General features: G+C 36.5%; 1 protein-coding gene across 1 annotated transcript in view; it reads left to right on the top strand.

The window, feature by feature from the left end:
• Positions 1–22406, top strand: part of HMCN1 (hemicentin 1) — a 438669-nt gene that overhangs the window by 258992 nt on the left and 157271 nt on the right. Inside the window, exons 31-36 of the mRNA XM_055234444.1 lie at positions 4844–5122; positions 5634–5915; positions 6642–6750; positions 7858–8027; positions 9222–9376; positions 12713–12836. Of these exons, the coding sequence (XP_055090419.1) occupies positions 4844–5122; positions 5634–5915; positions 6642–6750; positions 7858–8027; positions 9222–9376; positions 12713–12836 (1119 nt within the window). The remainder of the gene's footprint in view (positions 1–4843; positions 5123–5633; positions 5916–6641; positions 6751–7857; positions 8028–9221; positions 9377–12712; positions 12837–22406) is intronic.

Genomic DNA, 22406 nt, shown 5'->3' with positions numbered 1-22406 from the left:
CTCTTGATATTTGCCAATTAATAAATTCTAGGTGAAGGTTAGGCGGAAAGCCCTCACTTTCAAAGATAACTAGATTTTGAATGGGAAAATTTTCTTTGCATTTGCCTCAAGGTGTGACACACTGCTAGAACTGTAATTTGAGCTCAGAAAATACATCCACTGCAAATTTGTGGAGGAATCTAGATCTCACTTTTTGCTTGAACTTTTGACAGCATGGAGAATGCATAAAGCTGCTTGCCATTACTTGTGACTAAAACAACACAATGACTACCATGGTATATATTTTGCATGTATGTACTTTTTTGGTCTGGTAATTTGGGGTTGGACTCATTTTGAAACACTATGAAGTTTACAGCAAAACTAATTTCCAAAAGCATTCAGTATTCAATAAAAGTGTTTAAGAATGATTCTTTTCATTCAGAAAGAAGTTCAGTCTCAGCCCTGAGCTCAAAAAAAGTGCAGTGAAACTTCATCACCACTAACGCATTGACCTGCTGTGTGGGTAAGGCCAGTCAAGATATTCAGTTCGACTTCTAACAAAAAGTCATAGAACTGATGATGTTTAACTATATGAGAGCAAACAAAATACACCATTTAACACTACTGGTTCAATGACACCCGAATCTTTTACACAAAGTGCTTGCTGGCGAATAATACAATGAAAAAACATAGATTTTTTTTTTAACACTTTACGTTGTAATAAGCTTTGTAAACTTGTCTAAGCCTTTTTTTTTTTTTTTGCTTCACATATATTTTTACCAACATCAATTGTAACAAATCTTAAAAGATTCTGCTTCAGGTTATAATAAATTAGTGTTTTTTTCAAATTTTCCGAAAATATTTTTGTCTATAGTTGTTTCACAGACCGCTCTAAGAGGCTAATCCTTCAGGTTTTTTTTTTTTTTTTTTTGTACTTTCATTGGTTCCTCAAATAAACAAGAACAGGTGAGCAGTGTCAGTAACATCTGTCAACTTGTCAAAAGCCAAGAATACTATTGAGGAAAAAGTTGTCTTAAAAAAAAATTGACTATTGATGTTGCTCCCAGTGTTCTCAACTCTTCAAGCAATTATTCTTACTGAAAGGCTGAGAATCCTTAATGCATTTATTTTCTTTAGACACGTTTCTTTTGCCTCTGAAATCATATCTGATTTAATTAAATCACCATTGGTAAATGGCTTTCCTTGGTTGACTAACAAATGAGCCTCTCAGAAATTTAGTTTGGTTGTAGCCTTATTTTGGCTTTTTATTTTTGTGAAGAAATTTGCTATGATAAAACATTTAATTTTATGTTTTCTAATTTTTCAAACCGTTGATTTTTAAAAATTGGGAATATTGTGGTGGCTGCTTAGTCTAGTGTTTATTAGAACAGGTACAGTGTTACAAAATAAACACAGTATTTTTCCCTTTAATTTGATGAAATACTCCACACTGTGCTGTGTCTTTAAAAATTAGATATTTCACTATTTTTTTCTTGTTCGGACATGAGGAGTATTCACTGGTGATGAAATTAAATAAAATATCACAGTATGGTGATATGCATAGCACCAAAAATGCTATCAAGTTGTAACTATGCCGCCAAAATTTACAGTAAGCTGAACAGAGGTAGAAGCAATGAGAATACCATATTTGGTTTTTGCTTTAACTCTTTACTCTGCTACTGTAGAGTAATATTTTTACATCTCACAATGAGAGGTGACCGTGCTGGCAGCCCTCACAGCCCTCGCTCGCTCTCGGTGCCTCCTCTGCCTGGGCTCCCAGTTTGGCGGCATTTGAGGAGCCCTTCAGCCCGCCACTGCACTGTGCTAGCCCCTTTCCAAGGCCGGAGCCGGCTCCCTCAGCTTGCGAGGAGGTGTGGAGGGAGAGGCGTGAGCGGGAACTGGGGCTGTGCCTGCGCTTGCGGCCAGCTGGAGTTCTGGGTGGGCGTGGGCTTGGCAGGCCCCACACTCGGAGCAGCTGGCGAGCCGGCCCTGCCGGCCCCACGCAATGAGGGGTTTAGCACCTGGGCCAGTGGCTGCGGAGGGTGTACTGGGTCCCCCAGCAGTGCCGGCCCACCGGCGCTGTGCTTGATTTCTCCCTGGGCCTTAGCTGCTCCCCGTGGGGCAGGACTAGGGACCTGCAGCCCACCATGCCTGAGCCTCCCCCCACCTCCGTGGCCTCCTGTGCGGCCAGAGCCTCCCGGATGAGCGCTGCCCCCTGCTCCGCGGTGCCCAGTCCCATCCACCACCCAAGGGCTGAGGAGTGCAGGCACACGGCGCAGGACTGGCAGGCAGCTCCACCTGCAGCCCCAGTGCGGGATCCACTGGGTGAAGCCAGCTGGGCTCCTGAGTCTGGTGGGGACTTGGAGAAGCTTTATGTCTAGCTAAGGGATCGTAAATACACCAATCGGCACTCTGTATCTAGCTCAAGGTTTGTAAACACACCAATCAGCACCCTGTGGCTAGCTCAGGGTTTGTGAATGCACCAATCGAAACTCTGTATCTAGCTAATCTGGTGGGGACATGGAGAACCTTTGTGTCTAGCTCAGGGATTGTAAACGCACCAATCATCGCTCTGTCAAAACAGACCACTCAGGCTCTACCAATCAGCAGGATGTGGGTTGGGCCAGATAAGAGAATAAAAGCAGGCTGCCCAAGCCAGCAGTGGCAACTTGCTCGGGTCCCCTTCCACACTGTGGAAGCTTTGTTCTTTCACTCTTTGCAATAAATCTTGCTACTGCTCACTGTTTGGGTCCACACTGCCTTAATGAGCTGTAACACTCACCATGAAGGTCTGCAGCTTCACTCCTGAAGCCAGCGAGACCACGAGCCCACTGGGAGGAACGAACAACTCCAGACGCGCTGTCTTAAGAGCTGTAACACTCACCGCGAAGGTCTGCAGCTTCACTCCTGAGCCAGGGAGACCACGAAGCCACCAGAAGAAAGAAACTCCGAACACATCCGAACATCAGAAGGAACAAACTCCGGACGCGCCACCTTTAAGAACTGTAACACTCACCGCGAGGGTCCATGGCTTCATTCTTGAAGTCAGCAAGACCAAGAACCCACCAATTTCGGACACAACAAAATGTTACTATTTTGATTTTTTTCAACAAATAAAAAATGTAAAAGCCATTTTTAGCTTAGCATCTCTGGGCCCGTGGGCCACAGTTGATTGACCGCTGATATTTATAGTAGGCCTCCTGACAGAAAAATGATTCTATCATTGAATTCACCTCAAAGTATAGTAGATCTTGCCTTAAGTTATGTGTGAGAAAAATATGTGTACATGTATGTTTGTCAGTATGGACTAGTTCTAAGAATGATTACCAGAAAATATTAAGGTACACCACTCAGCATCCAGATCTTGTTTTCTAGTATCCTTTTCCATTAAAAGGGACCAGGCTCTTTGGAGAAATGGTTAAGTCTGGAGCTGGGGCAGGGAATACAGAGGATGATGCTGGAGCATGTAGTAAGGCAGAAAGTAAGAAAGTGAGTGCAAACAACAGAACAAAATAAAATAATAAAATAAAATAGTGAGAGTATATTGAAGGGACTTAAGAGCCAACTGAAAGACCTCCCAATAGCCAAAACTGAATAAGTAATGTAGTACTGGATGTAACCCAAGGCATTTAAGTTTCTATGAGTCCATATTGCTATAAATAAGTGATTGACTAAATAAATAAAATGAAAAGAAGAAACACATCTTCCATAGAGAAGAATTATAAATAAATTATGTAGGTAGTCCCCACTCATAGAAGTAGAACATAACTGCTTACTCCATTTCTATAGGCTGGAATAAGGACTGCCTTCAAAGGAAAGGGGAAGAAAAAGAGTAACTTTACAGGGGAGAAATATGGCAAACACTACCTTAGCCGGGTTACCAAAGGTACATGCTATCAACATAACTTAGCACAGGTCTCAGTGATAAGTCATGTTGATAGCATGTACATTTGGTAGCATGTGATGAAAATGGCACTTTACCTGTATGGTCTCCCTCTCAAAATCCATAATCCTAGCTTAACCATGAGAAAAACATTCTATCAAATATTCTGTTCTAAAACTTAAAAGTTTATAAGATTATATTGATACTTATATAGATTATATTGATACTTAAAAGTTTATAAGATTATATTGATACTCAAATTCATACACATGCCGTTTGATTTCTTTAAAATTGTTGCAATGATAGCATGATCCTGGAATGACCATATTTAGAATTTGCAGCAGAGACTGGGTGACTTGAGTTGTTTTTTGAGCAGCACAGCCCTTACGTAGTGTGAGAGGCCAGACATGTGGTTGCTGAATTGTAGGAGACACACATGTAGACAATTGGATGAGTAAAGTTGAGTGAATGGAGTCTTGGCAGTCCCCATCTCCCCCCCCCCAAAAAAGAAAAAAATAGCAAGAAGCAAAAATTGAAGACTGCAGCTATTATGAATAGCTGGTTCTGAAAACACTTAGACCTTTAGTATTTCTTGGGGAGAGGGCATACAGTTGTACTACATGTGACATTTTTGCTCCCTTGGCCTGATTTGAAACTTGCTGTGTCTATTTTGAGTGGGGTTTTATTTTGTTTTGCTTTGTTGGTTAAACATAACTATCTTAGTTATTCTACTATGATCTTGAACCTAAATGACTCCCTGAAATGGAATCTGTGACTTTCTGTTTTTACTGAAATCTGAAACCCAAAAGGGGAATGATAAAGATGGTTTTGACAATAGAGGAAACTCATTATCAGGAGATAAACCACAGACTTCCTAATTGTCTTTAATTAAATGCATTGTTTAAACATCTATAGCATTTAAGATTTTGATGAAGATGCTGAAACTTAGATGATTTGTTTTTGTTCTGAAATCTTTTATAGTTCCACCTAGTATTAAAGGAGGAAATGTCACCACAGACATATCAGTATTGATCAACAGCATTATTAAACTGGAATGCGAAACACGGGGACTTCCAATGCCTGCCATTACTTGGTATAAGGACGGGCAGCCAATCATGTCCAGCTCACAAGCACTTTATATTGATAAAGGACAATATCTTCATATTCCTCGAGCACAGGTCTCTGATTCAGCAACATATATGTGTCATGTAGCCAATGTTGCTGGAACTGCTGAAAAATCATTCCGTGTGGATGTCTATGGTAAGGAACAACATATGCTTTAATTATATACCTTTTTACCTATGCTTTCTAATATGCAATTTATTCACTAATAATCCTTGGTAGGTTTGTCTTTGTCAATATGCATCGATAGGAATTGGAAGAATTTGTTCCATGATTTAGAAAAATATTTTTAAAACCTAAGGTTAGCAAGAAGGTGTCCATTCATTCAACTAACCTTTGTCACGGCACTTGGAGCATCTAGACAATTTGGCTATTACTGAAAAGGCAAAGTAGTTATTGGGACTAAGATCATTCTGTACTATTTGTCCTTTATAAGCCAGACAGTCCAGAGTTTCCAGAATAATTAGGACAGTTACAGATTAGCTGAACCAAGAAATTCTTTCCTCAATAGCTTAGAGGGAGACAGGCATATAGGTAGATTTTAATGGTCAAACTTATGAGTAAAAACAAAAACTCGTCTTTATTTCATTAGAATGTATTTTGTGACCACACAAATAATTGCCTGAAATATTGCTATGTTTCTCCCTAGTTCCTCCAATGATTGAAGGCGACTTGGCCACGCCTTTGAATAAGCAAGTAGTTATTGCTCATTCTCTGACACTGGAGTGCAAAGCTGCTGGAAACCCTTCTCCCATTCTCACCTGGTTGAAAGATGGTGTACCTGTGAAAGCTAATGACAATATCCGCATAGAAGCTGGTGGGAAGAAACTTGAAATCATGAGTGCCCAAGAAATTGATCAGGGACAGTACATATGTGTGGCTACCAGTGTGGCAGGAGAAAAGGAAATCAAATATGAAGTTGATGTCTTGGGTAAATAAGGATGCCACTGCCTGGGTTCTCAGATTCATGGCAAAACCTGATTAGTCTGTTAAATACTTTTTTGTTCATGTAATAATAAAACAATCTAAAAGAAGGTATAAGTCCTCTGTGCAACTGTGGATTGCACATTACCAAGGGGTGGATTTGTCACCAGAGTCTCAGGTTGTAGAATCTTACATAAATCTTCCACTGATTTTGATAAGTATACTTGATATTTGCAAGTGCATAGATACATTTTTACATCTATGACAGTGTCTAATTGCAATGAGCAACAACATGGTCTTTTGTCATAAGCATTGTGCCAGACAACAGGAAACTTAGTCTCTGGGCCTTGGAAAGTCATCTTACAACCTTGAAACTCAGTATCTTTATCTATAAATTGAAGGCTTTTGAATAGATGCCAATTTTGAGGGTTTCTTTCTCTTGTGCTTATGAAAATAAACAATATAAAATATGAATCAACTTTATATTCACCTGGCATCAGTGGCACCATAGTACTAGATGGAGGAATAGGTATGATATGTTAAAAGTATGTTTATTGATCCTGACAAGTGTTTATTGTAAAATGTATTTACAGTGCATTTCAAGTCCCCTTCATGTATCAAACTACTATGATACTTATCAATCTTCTGAACTGCTATGTATTATTGCTTCATATGATGGTGTGCTTTTTGTTGTATACATTTCTTTGAGTGTTACATTCCTGTTGTTTTCTAGTGCCACCAGCTATAGAAGGAGGAGATGAAACATCTTACTTCATTGTGATGGTTAATAACTTACTGGAGCTAGATTGTCATGTGACAGGCTCTCCCCCACCAACTATCATGTAAGGGTTTTGGTATGTCTTCTAAATACCTCCTGCTTTTTGTTTTGAGTGTTTTACAGCTATCTTCAAAGCTGTTCTGTATCGTTAAAAAGGATTGTATGAAATTGTATTTTTTATATTCCTCTTTTAAAAGACATGCTCTATATACAAGGCAATGTCTACTTGATAGTTCAAAGGCACCTAAATTTGCTCAATTAGTGGAATTCCATTGTATGGACTTATAAATTACATACTTTGAGGAATTCCATTGTATGGTCTAGAAATTACATATTTAGTTCACAGAGACAGTCTATTAAGCAGCATTGGCAGACTTTCCTGAGGTACTGAAATGTTTAACAGACTACTAAATAAAAAGAAGTATACCAGACATACTAGGTAAATAGAGAAAGTTAACATGAGTATGTGTTTACCAATTCTTTGTTTCTTTAATTTTCAAAGCATGTGTTGAATATTTAGCTTTTGTTTCCAAGTCACTATGGGACATGCAGAGGAAGAGTTAGTCAGTGAAGGAAATGAGATATGTTCACACATGATTATAAAACTAACTGGGATGTGAAATTCAGAAATGTAAAAATAAAATGCTATATGATTTCAAAGTTTTGTTTATAGTTGTTTTAAGATTGTGTATGTTTTGCTAGTTATTAAACATCGAAGAGAGTAGTATTTAGGAGCACTTGTCTCTTTTCTAATTAATTTATTTTTCTAATTTTTAATTTTTTTGGTACATAGTGGGTGTATATATTTATGGGTTACATGAGATATTTTGATTCAGGTATGCATGCATAATAATCATGTCATGGTAAATGGGATATTCATCACCTCAAGCATTTATCCTTTGTATTACAAACAATCCAATACTTCTCCGTTTTTTGTAGCCTAAAATTAGTAGAAGAATAAAGAACTCAACACATAATTATTGGGTTCCAACAATATGCCAGCTCTGTGTTAGGCCAGGTTTCCTTTTTGCTTCTCTTTTTCATTTACAATTTATTTTACAGAGTAAGCAACTAGGAAATTGGACAAATATACAATAGAAACTTTATATATCTTCTAGGATATGATTTACTTAAAATATTTATCCAGACTTCCTTTTGCCTTTTTCTATAGGTGGCTGAAGGATGGCCAGTTAATTGATGAAAGGGATGGATTCAAGATCTTATTAAATGGACGCAAACTGGTTATTGCTCAGGCTCAAGTGTCAGACACAGGCCTTTATCGGTGCATGGCAGCAAATACTGCTGGAGACCACAAGAAGGAATTTGAAGTGACTGTTCATGGTATGCTGAAGAAGGGACAGGAGCTTTGCATTTTAAATTAATTTATGCATTGTTTTATTATCTAACTCAGATTGTAGCTCAATAATGTGAATAAATCCTGAGTTGTGGAAGGTAGTGTAAAGGATGTGAATTTCAGTTGTATGACAGATTTTTTAGTTACTTTATTGACCCAGAGACTCAACCAAGATGTATCATGTAAATACATGTAGACAGTAGCCAAAATAACTCTGGGAAATAAATAAATAAATAAATAAATATAGACAGAATTTAAATGTTAGGAAGTGTGTTCTACATAGAATGCCAAGGTCTGAGGAATTAGACCAAATAAGATAGAAGAAGCATGGAGCAACTTCCAAGTAAAGGGGTTATGTAAGCGTTTAAGGGTTTAGCCAAAACAAGAGGGATGGTGAATACAGTAGTTTCCAGAAATGGTGGCTGAAGATGCAATTGAAGCATCTGAGGGACATAAGTACATTCACAAAACTGGCACATTAGGATTATAACCATTACTCTAACGACAGAAGCAATTCTCTGCCAGGGTATTATGTGTCTCACTTGCTGGCAGAACTTGGGAATGGAGGACTGGAACGAGAAACTGGAGAGCCACGTGGAAACCACAAGGAATATCTATGAATGTCAACTTTATTCTCCCTCTGTCTCTGCAGACTGCTGTTTTCTTGATTTTTAGTCCCATGTCCCATGATGGAATATAGATAACCCTGTTTTTCAGTCTCAGTCCCAATTCCTGAGGGAAGAAATCTGGCAGGCCCAGTTTAAATAAAGTTACAATTCCACATTCAATCAGCCATGCAGTGGGCAGAGTCATGCAGTATAAATATGGCTAGAAATCCACCTTGACTTAATGAAGTAGTTCTAGAGAAAGGGAGGGTCATTATAGATTAGTAAAACACACCAAAAGATATAAGCCAAATATACATGTGGATTACGGTAGCCATAAATACATTTTACTTATTCTTTGGAGATTTAAAAATCCATAGTTAAGAAGTAACTAATCTATAAACTTGCTTAAAAAATTATAAATTAAATGCATGTGATGAAAGTATTTCATTGTTAAAATAGGGATTTGCTTTTTTTTTTTCCTAAATTTTAAGGTTTCAGGTTCTTGCATACATATTTTTAAGTTCGACCCCACTGATTATGGTTTCATTCCCTCTCCCACTTCCTTAAATACAGTTCCTCCAACAATCAAGTCCTCAGGCCTTTCTGAGAGAGTTGTGGTAAAATACAAGCCTGTCACCTTGCAGTGCATAGCCAATGGGATTCCAAATCCTTCTATTACATGGTTAAAAGATGACCAGCCTGTGAACACTGCCCAAGGAAACCTTAAAGTAAGTGTAGATATTACTCAGCCTAAACTGGGAAAGTTACATAGATCTTCCTGGAAATATCAAATTATTCTTTCTTAACTGTAGATTTTCCTGTTGGACAGATTTTGCAGAAAATTTATTAAAAATAATATGCATTTTTCTTAGAGTTTTTAAGAATTTAACAATATTTTGATTTGAAGAATGGAATTAAAGACTAACAATGATACTGATTTTAAGATAGTGATCATTATTTATATTATTTTGATTTATGCCTAATTTAGTTGTTAAAAAACTGGTGTCTCACAGATGAACGATGTTCATCAGTAATAAGCCAAAAATGTTCACCATTGAGTAAAATTAAGATGAAGTCATATTTACATAAATGTAGGTAAAATAAGTCTTGAAAAATATTTTTAAGAATTAGTTTAAAGCTTCAAGAGGGCAAAGACTCAATTTAAAAAAAACTGAATAAGTTCACTTTTTTATCCTTCATAGTGAGTATAGTCCCTGGCATATAACTGTATCTCAGTACATAGTTGTTAAATTAGTAGATTGATGATAGATAGATAGATAGATAGATAGATAGATAGATAGATAGATGATAGATTTCAAATCTGGATAATCTAAAGGATACATTTGAAATCAGAATTAATAGATTTTGCTAATAGGATCAAGTTAATTGACTAATGTGGGCTTGAATTTTACTTGTGAGTTTTCCCTAATGAGAGATATGTTATGTTCCTTTTTTAGTAGACGTGGTGGTTATCCGTTAATTTTTAATTCCTATTCCAAATCCAATGGAAATAATCTCACATCTTTTTGCAAGTGAAAGATTCAGTTTTTAGCCTTCAGCCATAGTGAAAGTAAACAATTGTTTACCTGGGAGACAGGTATTTATTATATTATCATACAAAAGTAGGATTGCAACCCGTAATGAATGATTTTAAGAGAAAACCTAGAGGTGTAAGAACATGTAATGAGAAAAGCAAAGCCTTCTAGAATGAGGAAAATTTATGGGAAAAGCCCTGATTAGAGTTCGGAAGACTTCATAGAAGTTAAATGGGTGAATTTAATGGAAGAGAACGGAGTAGAGTGGTTCAGGAATACGTGCATGGGCAAACAAAGCAAAGGAGATCATGGCACCTCTTGAGGACCAGAAAGCCAGCCAGTGGGCTGAGGAAGAGACCAAGGGAGAGGTGATATTAAAGACTAGGTAGAAGGCACTTAAGTAAGGTTGATGATTTCATTTTTACTTTAAGGCAATGAGAGACCTTTGAAGAGTTTTAAGAGAGGAGTGACATGATCAGGTTTGAATTTTAAGTAGTTATCCAGACCCATTCCAAAGAATAAATTGGAGGAGCCAATAATAGATATGTAGAAACCAATTAGAACCTAGTTACATTTATCTAGGAGAGAGAAAAGATAGAAATTTAGACTCATATGCTGACCATGTAGATGAGGATACTTGGATAGATTGGTGAGGTATTTATTAGTTAAATCACTGGGGGTTGAGGAAAGATTCTTTATGAAAAGTGAAGGAGAGGGATGTGGCAAGGAAGACTCCTAGGATTCCAGCGTACACAACTGCATGGCTAGTGTTGCCATACAATGAGATAAGAGACTGGAGGGGGACAAGTTTGAGGTGAGAAAACTGATTTAAGTTTTAGATTTTGGGGGGTTAAGGTGACTATGAGATCAACTAGTGGAGATGTCAGTAGATCACTGAGTATATGGTTTTGGAGCTCAAAGGAGAGTTCTGGCTGGACATATTGGCACATCAACAATATTTGAAACCATGGGCATGGATGAGTTAATCCAAGGAGAGAGTAAAGGGTAAGACAAAAAAGGAGAGAGGACTGACCTAGTTCGGTCTTTAAAAATTATGGCATTTAAAGATCATGTAATATAATAGTCCAGACATGAATATAAATGTATGAATGTGTTGCTTAACATGTTTATAACAGTATGAATGGAGAATAGGTTAAGTGGGAGTTTACATGGGAGAGTTTGGAGAGATCATTTGGGGTCAGAATGTGGTGAGCCTGGAGGGCTGTGCTGAGTTCAGATTTCATTCTCGGGAAGGTGGAGAGCCATGAATGTACTTTGATGGGAAACTGGTTAAAGGATCAAATTTCAATTTTAAACAAATTATTCTGGCAACAATATGCAGATAGATTAACAGTTGGGGAGGTTGGAGACACTGGAACATCAGTTAAGAAGCTATTATAATTCCACAGTGGCTGTGGAAATGGAAAACGGGATCTGAGAAACATATAGTAGCATAATTAATAGGATTCAAAGTAGGTTCCAAAACCTAGATGACTGGAAAAATAGTGGGGGCCATTAAACAAGACTGGGAACATGCAATCAGAAGTAGACTTTAGAAATACAAGGGAAAATATATGAGCTTAATTTTGTGCAAGTGAATTTGATGTTAAATTTGATATACTAACCTGTCCAGCAGATTGCTGGAAGGACACATGTAGAGCTCAGGAGAGAAAGTGAGGCTATCCTGTAAATTTAGAATGCATTAGAGTTTTTCACTGATACCATGAGTTTGGATAAAAAACTATCAGACAGCTATGTTCCTTGGGTGTGGAACAGGAAGAGGAAGCAGATTCTGAAAAGTGATCTCCTAAGAAAGTCAGAGAATTAGAACTGAGGGAATGCTTATCTTTAACATCCAGAAAGTAGAGAGTTTCAAGGAATTGGTAGTCAACCACACCAAATGTTATAGATGGTGGAGGAGAGTATGAGCTTACTACTTATGCTGGTGGATATTGTGACTGGAAGTTACTAGTAACCTCTGAATAGTATGTTTCAAAGAATAACCTCTGAATCACCACTTTCAAAATGGCAGAGGCCAGTTACAATAGGTTTAAGAGGGAAATTGTGAAAAATAGGAAGAAATTTATCTTCATTCTCATTATTCATATTTTATAATTTTATTGTTTTTCTGGCTCCCATGATCATTTAATAAAAAGTCATTGTTTTAAAGCTATGAATTTTTATATAAATGTGGCCAGGTTTTTTTTCAAATAGCTTAAATTTTCATCACATACTTCATAGTTCAGTGCTAAAGTCTTTTATTCAGTATGACTATACCAGTAAGCTGGCCTTACTGGTTATTTTATTTTGTGTTTTCCAATGAATAAGAAAAGGCTTTTCAATCAAACTAGTCTATTGTCTTGTGCATGACGATATGAACTCGCTCTAGTCTATCAAGAGTTTATTAAGATATTGGCATGAAAATATTGTTATATATTATAAATTTAAATGAATTTTTCTGTCTCAGTGAATGTTTTCAAATCCAAGTATAAAGTACAAAAATCCTCTGTGCTGTCTGCTCCCAATTAGATACAGTCTTCTGGTCGAGTTCTACAAATTGCCAAAACCCTGTTGGAAGATGCTGGCAGATACACATGTGTGGCTACCAATGCAGCTGGAGAAACACAACAGCACATTCAACTGCATGTTCATGGTAATGTAATTTCTACATCTTAACAAAAGAATATTTGTATCACTTTTTAAAAACATAGTGGGCTCATTTTTATTGAATTACAGTATAAAAGAAACAGGTGTTTATTTTATTAGTCTGTATAAAAAAAACCTAGGGTGTTTTTTTTTTTTTTTTACGTTATTGTAATTATCATTGCTCATGTTAGGATCTTCAGTTTTCAGGTTGTCAAACAGGACATACTGGAGCTCATAATTAAATACACTATCCTGTGTTTTAAGTCACCTGTATTCTGTTAACTTATAGCTTTCTACAGATAACTTTTGTTGAAAAGACAGAAGTTGGCAGCAGTGTTTATTAATCTTGTCTGCGATTTTCTTACCTGCCTATAAGAAGGATTTAATGAGTAGAAGCCATCTTTGGCTCAGGATTTTCTCCAATGTGCTGTAATAAAAAGTCTGGGTGGCCATGGATCACCTCAATAAAATCATAGCTTCACAGTAAACTTGAAAGACTACATAACCTTGAATATACCACTTCAGATCTCTAGAAGCTCATCAGAAAAGGCCAATAATTAGAGGGCTGGACTTTCCTAATGTAGCCAGAATATTTGCAGAAAACCGTTCAAGATTTTCATGTACACGTTATTCATTTTCTCTAATTCACATGACTTCTTGTTCAGCCTTTTATTAATTTATTCATTCATATATTCACTTCACATTTACCAAGCAATTAAACCTAGAATAATGTCCTAGCACCTAGCTTAATTCCAGGTATGCAGTAGGCAGTCAAAAATATTTAACAAATAAAAGAGTAAATAGTAGGTGAATGAAAAAGTTTTCATTGGATATTGAATTCTTCTAATTTGCTTCTTCGCACATTTTCTTCCATTTGAATCAACCAGTTAAAAAGATTCAAATCATCAGTTTCCTAAATGTTTCCAATAAATGAATTTATTCTTTTCCCAGTCCCTGAAATATGAACACCTAACTTAGGGATGTCTACATACGTACCATAACATACATAAACCACGTGGGTCTTTATTCTTTCCCTGAATCCTTATTTGGGAGACCAATATCTGAATGTAACCATTTTGCAATTGGCTGACCATACTAGTGGGGTTAGGGGACAGGCTGACCCTGCTGTACTGTAAGTTGCCTTGCATTTGCCTCATTCCCCATAAGGCCTTTATCTCTTCCTAGTGCTCTCTTACAGCTGTCTCAAGCATCTACTCAGACTTACACTTCCATCTAAGAGTATGCTGAGGGGAATTCTCTCTTCTTTCTTATTTCCCTACCCTGAGGCTCCTTCTCTTCTCCTTCTGTAAGCTGTTTACCTTCCCTCTCCCATCAAGTTCAGTTCTTGCCTGGTCTCTGCTACTGGCTAAGAGGAAATAGTGAAGTGGGATACAATGGCATGATACAATCATCTTAGGCACTTAGAAGTCAGGCCAACTTTGGTTTAAATTCTATGCTAAACATGATGTATGTTACCTTGAATAAACTACTTAATTTCTATGAGTATCTGACTTCCATAGTTATTTTAGGGTTTAGAGATAATAGGTATAAAACATCTCCCACTTTATAGACACTAAATAAATGGTAGCAGCTAACTTTGCTAACTTCTACTTCCTGAGATGTTTTAAAAAAGAAGGATGTTTTGTTCTCTAGACTGTTTTTAAAATACTTAAATGAATGCTCTATAACAGCATCCGCCAGCCTTTTTGGCACCAGGGACCAGTTTCTTGGAAGACAATTTTTCCACGGACTAGGGAGAGGGATGGTTTCAGGATTATTCAAGTCCATTACATTTATTGTGCACTTTATTTCTATTATTATAACATTGTAATATATAATGATATAATTATACAACTCACCGTAATGTAGAATCAGTGGAAACCCTGAGCTTGTTTTTCTGCAACTAGATGGTCCCATGTGGGGGAAATGAGAGACAGTGACAGATCATCAGGCATTATATTCTCATAATGAACATGCAACCCAGATCCCTTGCATGCACAGTTCACAATAGGGTTCGTACTCCTAGGAGAATCTACTGCTGCTGCTGATCCGATAGGAGGCAGTGCTTAGGTGGTAATGCTTGCTCTCCTGCCACTCACCTCCTGCCGTGTGGCCCAGTTCCTAACAGGCCATCAACTGGTATCAGCCTGTGGCCCGGGGTTGCGGACCCCTGCTGTATAATAAAGAGTAGAGTGTATGTCTCCAGTCCTGGAAGAATCTGCCTGGAACAGATGCTCTAAAATTTCAGTATTCTTAAAAGACATGTGGGTTACATATTAAACATACAGCTTCCTGGGCCTAGTCCCAGATCTCCTGAAACAGCACCTCTAATGTAGGTAGTCTTTGAGCCCATATTTGGAAAAACATTGGCCTAGACACTAAAGACTGGCCTAAAGACTTGCCAGTGTAGTCAAGACTGACTGAAAACCAGAGACTGTGAGAGAAATCAAGTATCCCATCAAATAAAGAGCAACAACAGAAGAGAAAAAGCATAATTGATACCTAAGAAGGCACAAGTCTCTAAACTTGAATATTATAACAAAATGTTGGTTGACAGGAGATGCAATCAGGGTGCACGTCTACATGGAAAATCATCAAAGAGAAGGGGGCAGACTGGTAAACATATGGGTTAATGTGAAATGAAAGAGAAGCAGAAGGTTAGTCATTTTAAGAGCTTATTAAAAATGGCTTAATCAGAGGGAGAATATAAAACTATCTTCCTGATACAAATCACAGGATAAAAGTAAGGTGTAGTAGTAGGTTAAAACATTTCAACTAGTGTGATCATGACTTGCATACGTAACAGTTCATCTCCCTGAAGGGAGAATAAATGATGAAGTGCACTTCTAATCTGATACTAATTGTGATCAGCCTGGAAGAAGCAGTTAGCTGAGTGCATGTGATGGGAATCTAGAAATCTAGACAGAAAACTGGCATTTCACTTTGACATTCATGACAATAACATCACATTGGACACATAAGGCTCCAAACCTGACTCTGTCCTCTTCAATACTTGCATTAATAACTTTACTGATAATTGGAGATGTTAAAAAATGTAGGAATTTCTAAGAGACTGGTTGATGATAGACTTCAAAAAGACCTCATTGGTTAAAATGACAAGTTAATGTGGAAAACTATAAAAGAATAGGATGTGAAAAGCATGGCTTAAAAGACACCATGCATTGAAATACTTGAGTATTTGAATTTGGATTTGGTTTGTTCCAATTACCGTAGTTATGAGAATTTAGTTTCATAAAAAATTAATCAGACTTAGCAATCAATAGCAGAAATTACAGTATAAGGAACAAGAGAGGAACTAGCCCCATTAATACTCTTGCTCTTTGAATGCTCCCAAAGTATTGCATACAATTCTTGTTCTATGTATTAAAAAGGGCATTGTAAAACCTATGGGGAAGCAATCCTCATTTAATTAGGTTCAGTTATTAATTTATCAACCAACCCTGTAGTTACTTTTGAAGTCAGGATTTTTTGTTTTTATTTTTGTTTTTGGAGACAAAATCTCACTCTGTCACCCAAGTTGGAGTGCAGTGGCACGATCATGGCTCATTACAGCCTGGATCTCCCTAGTCTCAGGTGATCTTCCCACCTCAGCCTCCCTAGTAGGGAGGACCACAAGCAAATGCCACCATGCCTGGCTAACTTTTGTACTTTTTGTAGAGATGGGATTTCACCATGTTGCCCAGGCTGGTCTTGAACTCTTGGGCTCAAGACATCTGCCGACCTCAGCCTCCCAAAGTGTGGAGATTACAGGTGTGAGCCACCATGCCCAGCCCAGGTTTTTTTTTTTTTTTTAATACCAATCTTTATTGATGGATAACACGTTCAGCAAATGTGCATTTACCACAGTTGTCATCCAGAAATGTCTAATCCTAAAATATTCAGTGTTTCAGTCGTTTAATGTTTTCCTTTCTTATAAAAATATCTTAGAAGCTACCATTCTTCTTAATCATAGCAAAAGCTGTTTCTCAAAGCTGTAGTAAGGGTGCCTGGTCTCCTGGACTAGGAGACGACGTCATGATCAAGAGAAGAGGAACATTCTCATGGGGTTTTCCAGGGTGGGGAGTTCTGTCATTTATAAAGGGCAGGAGCCCTCAGTAGGTGGTCTTTTTGATCATCAAAGTTTAATAATTCTGGAAGTTTTTATTCCCTAGACCAAACTATGAAATTATATCTAAACCTCAGATATTTGCCAAGTGCAACAGATGTTTCCACAAACAAATGATTATTTGGAGTCTAATAGCCCAAGCATTCATTTTATCTGCACACAGGAAAAAAATCAACCAAGGCAAAACACCCAGAAAAAGTAAAATATTGTGACTTCAAATTTACTTTTCTATATTGCCAATTAATAACTGCAGGATAAAAACGTACATTCCTCATCTGTAAAATGGGAAGGATAGAGAGAGTACACCACAGTTATGGAGGTTGTGTGAGGATTAAATGAAAGACTACATGTGAAAATCTTAGCCTGGTGCCTGGCTCCTAGTCAGCATCTGTAAATGAGAGCATAAAGACTGTCTGGCAAAACACGTATTTGATTTCTGGCCCTTCTCACTGCACCATTTTGATAAATATCTGTAAAGTCCCTCCTGCCTTTACTCTTGGCCAGGAACTCTCTTGGGTCTGTATTAGTTGTCCGGTAAAAACATTAGTAGAGCACCCCTTATTTTTATTTTTATTTTGAAAAGTATTTGCTTGGCTAACATCTGCTAACACCCACTCAAAAATGGTTCCTCTATCATTTCTGTGTTTTGTTTAATAGCTCAAATGTGGCTTAAAGGAGACTCGGGAATGTTGTAGGGAACCTTTTTCTTTTCTCATGGATAACTTCAGTTCAGGACTCTAAGATTTTCTTGGTATAGATTAATTTATTCCTCCCTATTTCACAATTTCACTAGATAGAGAACATTAACTCACCAAAATTACATTTAGATTGCTTATGTACTACCTGTAATTTAACCAGGATTTGAAAAACTCTATTCATGACCTGTGTGATTGAAGTAATAGGCAAAATCTAGCACACAATATGTCAAGAAGAAGGTATTCTGTTTTTGGCATGATATGTACATGCAGCTTTTGGAAAAAAAAAAATCCAGCATATTGAATGGAATTCAACCTTCTTCTTGGAGAATGCAGACATCTTATTATTAAAATAAGATCATAAGATATTGTTACTTTATTGCTGCTCTATCTAGAACAATGTTCTCCTAAATTTCAAGACTGCATTTCAGTGCTAGAAGGGAGCAATGGAATTTATATTTGTATTTACTTTTAACCTCAAAATGAGAAAGAAATCAGGCTTTTAAAATATTTTTGTATGGACTTACATTGGAGCCTTTCTGGTGTTAGAAGCATTGAACCATCACGTGCTTTGTACGCAGGATTATAATTATTTGGCAAACAATGCCCCCAAGATTCAGTGGGTTTCTGGTTCACTTGTTTGTCAAATACCATGTACTAGTAACTATACCCAGAGCTTCTCTGTACAGGGCCTTTAGTCATTAGCTTTCCTCTTTTAGTTACTGAATTATGTTTTGACATTTCTAAAGCATATATATATATTTTTTTGAGATGGAGTCTAGCACTGTTGCCCGGGCTGGAGTACAATGGCACAATCTTGGCTCACTGCAACTTCCGCCTCCCGGGTTCAAGCGATTCTCCTGCCTCAGGCTCCTGAGTAGCTGGGGTTACAGGCACCTGCCACCACTCCTGGCTAATTTTTTGTCTTTTTAGTATAGATGGGGTTTCACTATGTTGGCCAGGCTGGTCTCGAACTCCTGACCTCATGATCCGTCCGCCTCAGCCTCCCAAAGTCCTGGTATTACAGGCGTGAGCCACTGTGCCTGGCCTAAAGCATATGTTTTATATGGAAACTACCTTGAGGACATCTGAAACAATTAGCTAAGATAACATCTTTATGTTTGCTAAGTCTGGCTGTGAAGACAATAGAAGTCTTTTAGAAAAAAAATGCTTAGCAATAATTTTTATCTCTAACTCTTTGGAGTAGAAAAGCAATTGGCTTATTTTTTTTTTAAGCCTCTGAGGCTATAAATTAAAATTATGTTGAAATACAATGAGCGTCAAATCAGACTATCTGATTTATTATGAGATCTTTGTAGGTCAGTTATGGGTGCTTCTTGATCCCAGTTGTTTCTTCAGTTGAACGTTAAAAATTCTGAGCTTGTTATTCACAAAGAGATCACAGATATAATTCACAAAATAGAAAATTCATCCTTTTAGAGTGTACAGTTCAGTCAATTTCAGTAGTTTGTATCTTTCTAAGATTGTTTTTGTTTTATCTAGGGTATCTAATTTGTTGGCATACAACTGTTTGTAATCTTCTCCTACAGTTTTTTTTTTTTAATTTCTGTAAGATTGCTGGTAATGACCCCTCTTTCATTTCTGATTATAGTAATTAGGTCTTCTCATTTTTGTTTGTCTTAGTGTAGCTGAAGTCTTTTTCATTTTGTTGATCTTTTCCAAGAACCAGCTTTTGGTTTTGTTAATTTTCTCTACTGTTTTTCTATTCTCTATTTAATTTGTATATACTCTTAATTTTTTTTTCCTTTTGCTGGCTTTGGGTAGAGTTTACTCTTCTTTTTTTCTGATTTCTTAAGGTAGAATGTTAGGTTATTGATTTGAGATCTTATTTTTTAATATGGATGTTTGCAGCTACAAATCAGTCTAAGCTCTTCTTTATGTGCATCCCACAAGTTTTGGCATGTTTTTGTTTTCATTCCTCTCAAAATATTGTCTATCATGTGATTTCTCCTTTGACCAATAGTTATTTAGGAGTGTGTTACTTCATTTTCACATATTTGTGAAGTTCTCAAATTTTCTTTCATTATTGGTTCCTAAATTTCATTGTGCTGGAGAACATACACTATAAGATTATAGTCCTTTTAAATGTATCAAGAGTTGTCTTATAGTCTTATATATAGGCTATCTTTGAGACTATGACATTTGCACTTGAGAAGAATGTGTTTTCTGGTGGAGTAGTCTATGTGTGCCAGTTGTGCTATAGGTTGTACAAGTCTTTTATCTTTTTATTGATTTTCTGTGTAGTTGTTGTATCCACTATTGAAAATGGGATTTCAAAGTCTCTTAACTTTTATAGTTGTATTGTCTATTTCTCCCTTTGAGTTTGTCAGTTATTGTTCCATGTATATTGGGGATCTGTTGTTATGTACATATATATTTATAATTGGTATATCCTGATGAATTAACCTTTTGTATTATTTTTTTAAAGTCCTACATTGCTGCCAGTAACAGTTTTTCTTGAAGTCTATTTTGTGTGATGTTAGTATAGCCCCCACAGTTCTTTTTCCATTACTGTTTGCATCATATGTTGTTTTTCATCTTTTTACTTTCAATTTATTTGTCTTTGAATCTAAAGTGTGCTATTATAGGCAACATACAGTTGAATTTTTTAAAAAATCCATTCTTCCAATCTCTGCCGTTTGATTGGAGTATTTAATCTATTTATATTTAATTTAACTATTGATGTGGTAGAGTTTATGTCTGTCATTGGTTATATATTTTAATATTTATTATGTCATTTTTTTGTTTTTCTCTTTCTCCATTGCTGACATTTTCTTGGGTGCCATTTTATTTCCCTTATTGCTTCTTTTACTTTTTTTGAGTTTTATTTTTAGTAGTTTTCCTGCATCTTATAATTAGAATCTTAATAATTATAGTATTTGGATATTTCAATAGTATACAAAAATTTTGTTCTTAATTAGCTCTCTCTCTCTTTCCCCTCTTTTGTGCTATTATTGTTAAACAAATTACATTTTTTAAAGTGCCCATTACTGCTTTATATTATCATCTTTTAAATCAATAGGAGAAAAAATGAGTTATGAGCAAAATATATAGTTTTTACATCTCACATATTTACCTATGTAGTTACCTCTACCAGTGAACTTTATTCTTTTGTGTGTATTAGAATTACTGTTTCATTTCAACCTGAAGAACTCCTTTTAGTATTCCTCGTAGAACATGGGTCTAGCAATGAATTCTTCCTAGAATTCATTGCTTTCCATTTTCATTCTTCTAGAAATATCTTAATTTCTTCTTTAATTTTAAAAGACAGATTTCCTGGATAAGAAATTCTTGTTTAGTAGTCATTTTCTTTCAGCACTTTGAGTATCCTACTACCTTCTGGCCTTTGTCTTTTTTTGAAAAGAAATTGGCTGTTGTTTGTATTGAGGATCTTTGTACATAAGTCACTTCTCTCTTACTGCTTTCAAGATTCTTTCTTAGTTGTTGGTTTTAAACAGTTTGATTTTGATGTCTTGGTGGGGATTTCTTTGAGTTTATCTTACTTAGAATTTTTTAAACTTCTTAGATATATAGAATGATGCTTTTCTTCAAATTTGGGAGCATTTCAGTTATTACTTTTTAAGGCATTCTTTCTGTACCTTTCTCCTTCTCCTCTCCTCTGGTACTACCATTATGTTTGATAGTGTTTCCACACATCTTAGAGGCTCTGTTCACTTTTCTTTATTCTTTTTTCTTTGATTCTAAAATTGGATTATCAATTGACCAACCTTCAAATTTGTTGATTTATTTCTTCTTCCACCTTCCAGCTTTCTTCTTCCAGGTGTTGAGTCTTTATTGTACTTTAGAATTTTTATTTGGCTTTTAAAAATAATTTCTGTCACTTGATTAACATCTATATTTAGTGATAATTCACCTACTTTTCTTTGGTTCTTTATAGATGGTTTCCTATAATTCTTGGAACATTCAGTCATCCCTCAATATCCACAGGGGATTGATTCTAGGACCCCACATTGATACCAAAATTTATTGATGTTCTAGTTCCTTATATAAAATTATATAGTATTTGTTGCAGAAAAAAACAAAAATAAATAAATGGGACTAATTAAACTAAAAACCTTCTGCATAGCAAAAGAAATAATCAGCAGAGTTAACAGACAACCCACAGAGTGGGAGAAAATATTAGCAAACTGTGCATCTGGCAAAGGACCAATATCCAGAATTTACAAGGAACTCAAACAGATCAGCAAGAAAAAAAAATAATCCCATCAAAAAGTGGGCAAAGGATGTGAATAGACAATTCTCAAAGATATACAAGCAGCCAACCTAATACATGAAAAAAAGCTCGACATCATTCATCATCAGGGAAATGCAAATTGAAACCACAATGAGATACCATCTTACTCCTGCAAGAGTGGCTGATATGGTTTGGCTGTGTACCCACCCAAATCTCACCTTGAGTCATAGTTCCCATAATATCTATGTGTTGTGGGAGGGACCCAGTGGGAGGTAATTGAATCATGGGAGTAAGTTCTCATGAGATCTGATGGTCTTATAAGGGGCTTTTCCCCACCTTTGCTCTGCACTACTCCTTGCTGCTACTATGTGAAGAAGAATGTGTTTGCTTCCCCTTCAGCCATGATTATGTTTTCTGAGGCCTCCCCAGCCATGCTGAACTATGAGTCAATTAAACCTCTTTCCTTTATAAATTACCCAGTTTGGGGTATGTCTTTATTAGCAGCATGAGAACGAACTAACACAATGGCCATAAGTAAAA

The sequence above is a fragment of the Symphalangus syndactylus genome, chromosome 19 (assembly GCF_028878055.3).
Source record: "Symphalangus syndactylus isolate Jambi chromosome 19, NHGRI_mSymSyn1-v2.1_pri, whole genome shotgun sequence".
NCBI classification, from domain to species: Eukaryota; Metazoa; Chordata; class Mammalia; order Primates; family Hylobatidae; genus Symphalangus; species Symphalangus syndactylus.
The sequence above is the reverse complement of the archived record's forward strand: the minus strand, read 5'-3'. Positions and strand labels throughout refer to the sequence as shown.